Source organism: Sinocyclocheilus anshuiensis, unplaced genomic scaffold (genome assembly GCF_001515605.1).
Source record: "Sinocyclocheilus anshuiensis isolate Anshui unplaced genomic scaffold, SAMN03320099.WGS_v1.1 scaffold363, whole genome shotgun sequence".
Taxonomy (NCBI): Eukaryota; Metazoa; Chordata; class Actinopteri; order Cypriniformes; family Cyprinidae; genus Sinocyclocheilus; species Sinocyclocheilus anshuiensis.
This window is the reverse complement of record NW_015552568.1, coordinates 148,335-157,660: the sequence shown is the minus strand read 5'-3', so window position 1 is coordinate 157,660 and position 9,326 is coordinate 148,335. Positions and strand designations below refer to the sequence as shown.

At 33.8% G+C, this 9,326-nt stretch overlaps 2 protein-coding genes across 2 annotated transcripts in view; both read right to left on the bottom strand.

Annotated features, from left to right (window-relative positions):
- Nucleotides 1-610: 610 nt before the first annotated feature.
- On the bottom strand, nucleotides 611-3,022 carry LOC107664968 (sperm-associated antigen 17-like). Its single transcript, XM_016455674.1, has 6 exons — nucleotides 2,891-3,022; nucleotides 2,712-2,766; nucleotides 2,060-2,150; nucleotides 1,802-1,855; nucleotides 1,613-1,718; nucleotides 611-715 (listed from the first exon to the last, which is right to left on the bottom strand). Exons 1-6 carry the CDS (start codon nucleotides 3,020-3,022, stop codon nucleotides 611-613), a joined length of 543 nt encoding a protein of 180 aa, XP_016311160.1.
- A 2,532-nt stretch (nucleotides 3,023-5,554) lies between these two features.
- The window catches only part of LOC107664984 (sperm-associated antigen 17-like), a 16,286-nt gene continuing 12,514 nt past the window's right edge, over nucleotides 5,555-9,326 (bottom strand). Inside the window, 8 exon segments of the mRNA XM_016455691.1 lie at nucleotides 5,555-5,678; nucleotides 5,762-5,815; nucleotides 6,020-6,110; nucleotides 6,672-6,726; nucleotides 6,851-6,964; nucleotides 7,589-7,729; nucleotides 7,925-8,124; nucleotides 8,261-8,391. Of these exon segments, the coding sequence (XP_016311177.1) occupies nucleotides 5,555-5,678; nucleotides 5,762-5,815; nucleotides 6,020-6,110; nucleotides 6,672-6,726; nucleotides 6,851-6,964; nucleotides 7,589-7,729; nucleotides 7,925-8,124; nucleotides 8,261-8,391 (910 nt within the window).

Here is a 9,326-nt window from a genome sequence, read left to right as displayed (position 1 = left end):
TGTGAGCACACAAACTGGTTAACAAAGAACAGCAAGTGCAGTTTTTTTGTAACATCTGCTGAATCATTCGTTACCACATGTAGTTTAATAAGCATTTCCGTTCACACCCATTTAATAAAATTTTTTTCAAGAATATTTCAAAGTGAAGTTATCACTTTCATTATTAATTCTCATCTAAGATGCTGTAATTATTCTAATCTTGGCAGACCTGCTTCCATTATTGCAATAAATACTGTGAATGCCTGAGAACAGCTATCGGTGAACTAATTTTAGTAATACATTATCATGTTGCCTTTGACATTAAGCAAATGCAGTTGCATATTTTTGAGGGGAAACATTTGTCTATATTTTTTATTGAGTGGACTGGTGTGAGATTTAAAAATATCTACTTATTTTTTTGCAACTTTTGATATGGCATTTTGATGGCTTACACAATTTTTGCACTATTTTTGGAGCGAGACATTTCCAGAAAATGCTGAATAACAGATGCCTTGGCAAAGCTTTCACAAGTTTTTTAATGCATCTGTATTTGTAGAATCAGATAAAGTACTCAAAGTTTATTTCTGAAGACTTTCCATTAAAAATAATACTTAAATATTATTGTTATTCTTTAAACCTCACAGGAACTACTTCTGCCTGATGAAGAGTCCGTGGAGAAGCGCTGCGCTCTGGGGAAGGGTGGAAGATCCAGGGAGAGTGAGCTCAAGTCTAGATCCTAACAGAAGACAAGAATAGTGATATAACAGGTCCCCCTGATACATTAATGTTATAGATGTCAGTGTGGCCATTTATATACATCAAGCGTAGCGTTAGTTCTGGCATGTCACGTTAGTCAAGCTCGAATCAGCTGACTCTCAGCTGATCCCCATCAACCTATAGGAATATGACACCTATCTAAGCACTCATATATAAGGTCCCTCAGTATTATCAGCAGTTTTCGCATTGCTCAATAGCTAATTACCCTCCTCCATCCCCAGCTCCTCCTCTGTCAGTCAGGATTCAGCCTTCTGATTATCCTTTGAATCAGACTAATTCTAAAATGTGTACATAAAATTATTGAACTTAACGATATCTGCAATATTTTTATGTTGGTTCTGTTCTGTTAACCCTGGGGGGGTTATCGCTGCTCTCCATGCTCTCATCCATGCTAGGCTGCATGGATGTGCAGGGAGTTCTTTCACAGAACAGAACCATACCGCCAATCCAAACTGTATGCTAATTGTCAATCATCTTTGACGATAGTGTCCTGACAGAAATGCTCTATATCAGGGTTTCTGATATAGAGGGGTTTTGTAAGTTAATGAACAGCTAATAATTAAATCATAAAAATGTAAGATTCAAATAAATAAATAATTAACAAATAAAAATAACCTAAATAAAACACTTCTAAATATTTTATTTGTTTACTTGCATGTCATGTGACCATTTACCAACATAAAAGTATCATGAAAATGCAAATGCATTACATTTTTTAAATATTAAGGTAAATATTAAAGTAGATATTTTAGGGTTTGACTGATAAAAATGTTTAGGAATCTTTGATCTAAATAAACAATGCAGACAAACTGGTTGCTATTAAGCTCTTAAGAAATATTCAGATGGTTGTACTAGCCTCATCTGTAAAGAGTGACATTTCCTTCAGCTCAGGGTGAAAGTATGGAGTAACGATATGGTGTCTGAGTGCGTTTCTGTGTCTTCTCTGCTCCTGGAGTTCTTGCCTGAAGGTTGGGCAAACAAAACATCTATGCATCGCCCTCTTTCTTTCTGAAAACGAAACCATTCGAACAGAATAACTGTTTACCTGTGCTGGTTAATCCTGTTTTCCCACAGTGACTTTTGCTTCTTTTTATTGACACTGCAAAAGCAGAAGTTGAAAGCAAACCGTGTAAGAGCAATTAGTCACTATGCGCTTTCACACCTTCTGTAACATAATCTGTGGTCTGTTTTTTTATCTACAAATACCAGTCCATTGGCTGAGCAAATTTACCCACAATAAGCATGTTATTAATAACTTATTCTGGTGTATATTTTACATATTGTAGATAAGACAGGAGATTACCACTTGGTAACTTTCTCTTCTCTCTTTTCCTGTAGCTCGTGGGGATGTTGAGCTGCTCGCACTGCTTGAGTATAGAGAGACGCCACATCAGCTGCGACAGGAACAAAAACAGGCAAACAGTGAGCGCTTCACTATGAATGGCAGAGTTTAACAGAGCTAAAAATCATCTAGTAGTTAAATGCAATCACTAAAATTCTTATTCACTTTTTATTGTATTGCTATTTACTACACTCTCAGAAAAAAAGGTACAAAGCTGTCACTGGGTCTTTGTACCGTAATTTACCCCTAAATGATACATATTAGTACCTTAAAGGTACATACTGTATTAGTACCTTTTGAAAGAGTACCACTCCAGTGACAGATTTTGTACCTTTTTTTCTGAGAGCGTATCTAATATTGCAGTGAACACGTTTCTCATAATTCATAATTTAAACAACACTGAGGATGATTATATTTTGATGATTATTAGTTTTGAAATAAAAATAAACGCTTTTTTTCCTTTTGTAATTTAGTAATCTGCACATCAGAGGATTAAATAACTATAAATTAAGAGTTCAAATGAATTTTAAATTAAATAATTATTAAATATGATTTTATTACAATTAAATATTTAGAAATAATTTATTAATATTTCTTATTTAAATTTTCTCACCTGACAGAGGCCTTATCTCCATTGCAACTGGAGGGTCTACAGCATCAGGCAGGGACTAAAACAAACGTTAAGTTTTAAATGTATTTAAAGACAAGCCAGCATATACAATATATAAATATGACCTATAGACATCTGATTGTTGAATCATTAATTAATAATGATCTTGGATCCTGTCTGACCAGTACAAGCTGCAGTAGATCGTTCTGATGAACTTTCTCCTCTGCTGTACGCGGGTCCTTCAGCTCCATCTTCTCCCACTGATTCTCTCTCTGCAGCAGCTGCTCCAAATACGCCTGTTTGATAAAACCCATGGAGCAAAAATATAATTTCAGGTATATTTCTAGTATATTTTAAAATATGCAAAAATGTCCAAAATTATATTGCTAATATATATATTAAAATATATTTACATCTACATCTAAATATATGTATATTGTCCAAAATATATAAAAAAAACATTTTGCATTTACACAAAATGTATTTTAAGATTGGACATGTATTTTCTTGCCCCTTGAAATATATTTTGTAATATATTTTGGCATTTGAAGGTTTAAACCAATTATATTTTTCCTTTGAAAAATATATTAAGCCATGCTGTTTATAATATATATGTCACATATATTTAAAATATATCCTGGCCAGAAAAAAATACCATATGGGAATATAATAATATATAAATATGCATAGATATAAATGTGTATATTCAAACCACTAGGTAAAAAAACACCATTTTCAAAATCACATTCAGTAGCTGGTCAGTTGCAAAACAATGGATGTTGAAGGGAAGTGAAAAGAGAACAGTAATGGGTCTGGCAATATTGTGGTTTTATTGTCACACTATACTATCACAGAAAAGTTATAAAAAGTTAACCTAAAAAAACATTTTAAATTAGTATGTGTTATAGGAATTAGGGCACCTTGATTTTTATACAGCTTCTGTCTTGTGTGTGTGTGTGTGTGTGTGTGTTTGCTTTGGTGTACAAGTCTTGAATCACTTTGCCGCTTCTGCTTTCATTTTAGAGGAAGTGTTCATAAAACAGAAGAACCGAAGTGAACTGTCAAACAGCAGTGAGGGGATTTCCTTATTTCAAACTCTGGTGCCTATCAGGCCTTTCCCTTACAGGTGAATCTGCGGAAATAAACGAAGCTGTACCTCACAAAGTTTGCTCACTGAGATGATAAAAAAAAACAATATTACCATCACTGAAAGGTGATTTAAACAAGTGCATTTTTAAATTCAGCACATCTTTGTGAGCACACAAACTGGTTAACAAAGAACAGCAAGTGCAGTTTTTTTGTAACATCTGCTGAATCATTCGTTACCACATGTAGTTTAATAAGCATTTCCGTTCACACCCATTTAATAAAATTTTTTTCAAGAATATTTCAAAGTGAAGTTATCACTTTCATTATTAATTCTCATCTAAGATGCTGTAATTATTCTAATCTTGGCAGACCTGCTTCCATTATTGCAATAAATACTGTGAATGCCTGAGAACAGCTATCGGTGAACTAATTTTAGTAATACATTATCATGTTGCCTTTGACATTAAGCAAATGCAGTTGCATATTTTTGAGGGGAAACATTTGTCTATATTTTTTATTGAGTGGACTGGTGTGAGATTTAAAAATATCTACTTATTTTTTTGCAACTTTTGATATGGCATTTTGATGGCTTACACAATTTTTGCACTATTTTTGGAGCGAGACATTTCCAGAAAATGCTGAATAACAGATGCCTTGGCAAAGCTTTCACAAGTTTTTTAATGCATCTGTATTTGTAGAATCAGATAAAGTACTCAAAGTTTATTTCTGAAGACTTTCCATTAAAAATAATACTTAAATATTATTGTTATTCTTTAAACCTCACAGGAACTACTTCTGCCTGATGAAGAGTCCGTGGAGAAGCGCTGCGCTCTGGGGAAGGGTGGAAGATCCAGGGAGAGTGAGCTCAAGTCTAGATCCTAACAGAAGACAAGAATAGTGATATAACAGGTCCCCCTGATACATTAATGTTATAGATGTCAGTGTGGCCATTTATATACATCAAGCGTAGCGTTAGTTCTGGCATGTCACGTTAGTCAAGCTCGAATCAGCTGACTCTCAGCTGATCCCCATCAACCTATAGGAATATGACACCTATCTAAGCACTCATATATAAGGTCCCTCAGTATTATCAGCAGTTTTCGCATTGCTCAATAGCTAATTACCCTCCTCCATCCCCAGCTCCTCCTCTGTCAGTCAGGATTCAGCCTTCTGATTATCCTTTGAATCAGACTAATTCTAAAATGTGTACATAAAATTATTGAACTTAACGATATCTGCAATATTTTTATGTTGGTTCTGTTCTGTTAACCCTGGGGGGGTTATCGCTGCTCTCCATGCTCTCATCCATGCTAGGCTGCATGGATGTGCAGGGAGTTCTTTCACAGAACAGAACCATACCGCCAATCCAAACTGTATGCTAATTGTCAATCATCTTTGACGATAGTGTCCTGACAGAAATGCTCTATATCAGGGTTTCTGATATAGAGGGGTTTTGTAAGTTAATGAACAGCTAATAATTAAATCATAAAAATGTAAGATTCAAATAAATAAATAATTAACAAATAAAAATAACCTAAATAAAACACTTCTAAATATTTTATTTGTTTACTTGCATGTCATGTGACCATTTACCAACATAAAAGTATCATGAAAATGCAAATGCATTACATTTTTTAAATATTAAGGTAAATATTAAAGTAGATATTTTAGGGTTTGACTGATAAAAATGTTTAGGAATCTTTGATCTAAATAAACAATGCAGACAAACTGGTTGCTATTAAGCTCTTAAGAAATATTCAGATGGTTGTACTAGCCTCATCTGTAAAGAGTGACATTTCCTTCAGCTCAGGGTGAAAGTATGGAGTAACGATATGGTGTCTGAGTGCGTTTCTGTGTCTTCTCTGCTCCTGGAGTTCTTGCCTGAAGGTTGGGCAAACAAAACATCTATGCATCGCCCTCTTTCTTTCTGAAAACGAAACCATTCGAACAGAATAACTGTTTACCTGTGCTGGTTAATCCTGTTTTCCCACAGTGACTTTTGCTTCTTTTTATTGACACTGCAAAAGCAGAAGTTGAAAGCAAACCGTGTAAGAGCAATTAGTCACTATGCGCTTTCACACCTTCTGTAACATAATCTGTGGTCTGTTTTTTTATCTACAAATACCAGTCCATTGGCTGAGCAAATTTACCCACAATAAGCATGTTATTAATAACTTATTCTGGTGTATATTTTACATATTGTAGATAAGACAGGAGATTACCACTTGGTAACTTTCTCTTCTCTCTTTTCCTGTAGCTCGTGGGGATGTTGAGCTGCTCGCACTGCTTGAGTATAGAGAGACGCCACATCAGCTGCGACAGGAACAAAAACAGGCAAACAGTGAGCGCTTCACTATGAATGGCAGAGTTTAACAGAGCTAAAAATCATCTAGTAGTTAAATGCAATCACTAAAATTCTTATTCACTTTTTATTGTATTGCTATTTACTACACTCTCAGAAAAAAAGGTACAAAGCTGTCACTGGGTCTTTGTACCGTAATTTACCCCTAAATGATACATATTAGTACCTTAAAGGTACATACTGTATTAGTACCTTTTGAAAGAGTACCACTCCAGTGACAGATTTTGTACCTTTTTTTCTGAGAGCGTATCTAATATTGCAGTGAACACGTTTCTCATAATTCATAATTTAAACAACACTGAGGATGATTATATTTTGATGATTATTAGTTTTGAAATAAAAATAAACGCTTTTTTTCCTTTTGTAATTTAGTAATCTGCACATCAGAGGATTAAATAACTATAAATTAAGAGTTCAAATGAATTTTAAATTAAATAATTATTAAATATGATTTTATTACAATTAAATATTTAGAAATAATTTATTAATATTTCTTATTTAAATTTTCTCACCTGACAGAGGCCTTATCTCCATTGCAACTGGAGGGTCTACAGCATCAGGCAGGGACTAAAACAAACGTTAAGTTTTAAATGTATTTAAAGACAAGCCAGCATATACAATATATAAATATGACCTATAGACATCTGATTGTTGAATCATTAATTAATAATGATCTTGGATCCTGTCTGACCAGTACAAGCTGCAGTAGATCGTTCTGATGAACTTTCTCCTCTGCTGTACGCGGGTCCTTCAGCTCCATCTTCTCCCACTGATTCTCTCTCTGCAGCAGCTGCTCCAAATACGCCTGTTTGATAAAACCCATGGAGCAAAAATATAATTTCAGGTATATTTCTAGAATATTTTAAAATATGCAAAAATGTCCAAAATTATATTGCTAATATATATATTAAAATATATTTACATCTACATCTAAATATATGTATATTGTCCAAAATATATAAAAAAAACATTTTGCATTTACACAAAATGTATTTTAAGATTGGACATGTATTTTCTTGCCCCTTGAAATATATTTTGTAATATATTTTGGCATTTGAAGGTTTAAACCAATTATATTTTTCCTTTGAAAAATATATTAAGCCATGCTGTTTATAATATATATGTCACATATATTTAAAATATATCCTGGCCAGAAAAAAATACCATATGGGAATATAATAATATATAAATATGCATAGATATAAATGTGTATATTCAAACCACTAGGTAAAAAAACACCATTTTCAAAATCACATTCAGTAGCTGGTCAGTTGCAAAACAATGGATGTTGAAGGGAAGTGAAAAGAGAACAGTAATGGGTCTGGCAATATTGTGGTTTTATTGTCACACTATACTATCACAGAAAAGTTATAAAAAGTTAACCTAAAAAAACATTTTAAATTAGTATGTGTTATAGGAATTAGGGCACCTTGATTTTTTCTTGCAGGTTCCTGCGCAGTAATTCAGTAACAGGTGGATGCTGGGTCATCTGACGCACCAGCAGCACATCAGGGCACTCCAAAACCGGATGGATGTGGATGGAACTAGACTTTGGCGGTTTTTCCTTCAACTTCGTTTACGAATCATTTAGAAATGAGGTAAAATTAAATCTATTTTTTGAGAAAAGTAACTTATTTTTTTGACCTTGCATGTAAACCTGTTTTAGGAGACTCATAAAACAATATTAGCAACCTTAAAAATGGCATAATAGGAGCACTTTAATGTGGATTTGTTTTGACATTATAAAGCAAGTTATTTGTGCCACAGCAGGTCCAAAGCTAATACTAAAAGGAAGTTTACACCTAAAATGGATCACCTATAGATTATGAATTACCTCAGATGCAGGGAATGACTCCCATTTCCTGGATTTGAGGTGTGTGGGAATGATGTCATCCTCTTGCTTGGATGAGAGCCAATGAGAGTTGATGTCTGGGCAGGGCCTTAGCAGAGTTATGCCAAATGATTCTGAAGAGAAATCAATCAGAAGTATTTTACTTGCTGCATTTATGCAAACTTGCATTAAACATAATTTCAAAAGGACTGATGTTGAAAATAAAGACAGAGGTCAGTAACATAATGCACAGGATGAATGTGTCCTGACGTTGTGAGTCTGCTAGTGGGTCAGTGAGGATGGCGATAGAAGAGTCACAGTAAGCCTTCTGTAGGAGATCTTCCACATCATGAGCTCTCAGCAGCTCTGAGGCTGAACAGTCCTCATGCACCACAAATAACCTCAAAGACACAACAATTATTAAATTTTAAACGTCACTTGGAAAGCAAACAAAATGCAATGCAATTTTTTTCAAGCAAATACACTACTGTTTAAAAGTTTGGATTTAATGTTTTTCAATAAGTCTCTTACACTCATCAAGGCTGATCAAACGGTATTTGATTAAAAATACAGTAAAACAATATTATGAAATATAATTACAATGGAAAACAACTGTTTTCTATTTTTAACATGTAATTTAGGGCTATCCCTAACCTAACCCTAACCCAAACACAGGAGAATACATCATTATCTCGCGGTTTCAAAATAAAAGCTCAAACCCTCACTCTTGAGTTTACATGTGATGTCCACATATTCATTTAATTACAGTGGCTATAGCATTTCTGTCATAAAGAAATGGCCAAATATTAAAGATTAAGTGGACATTTGAATTAAATGATGCTTGGTAAATATTAAACAAGTATTAGATCGCACAGCAATGTGTAAAAACAATCGTCAGGCCGTTGGCGCTCTCTGCAGGCCTTTGTTGTAATGCGTACTGTAGCTACATTAGCTCTATTCACTGCTCTATAATAGAGATATTATATTATATTTATATATAGATCAGTGGCTCTATTACATTATAATACAGTATTTTGTTCAATAAAACCATATGATTTCTTGCTTTTGATACTTTATTTGAACTAATTATTATTGCCTCATTGCTATTATTATATATGTATTTTAAGTAAATTTAAAGGCTATTCTTCACTTAACCTACATCTATTTTTATTACCACAAAAATATTAATTATAATTATAGGGCACCAGTGGTGTAATGTAACGAAGTAATAATACTACAACGCATATTTTCCGGGATTTGTGATATCACAAATACCGACGAATGGGACGAGACCTGGTTGAGCTGCACTAGAGAAGGCAACGAGTGTTATCATTAT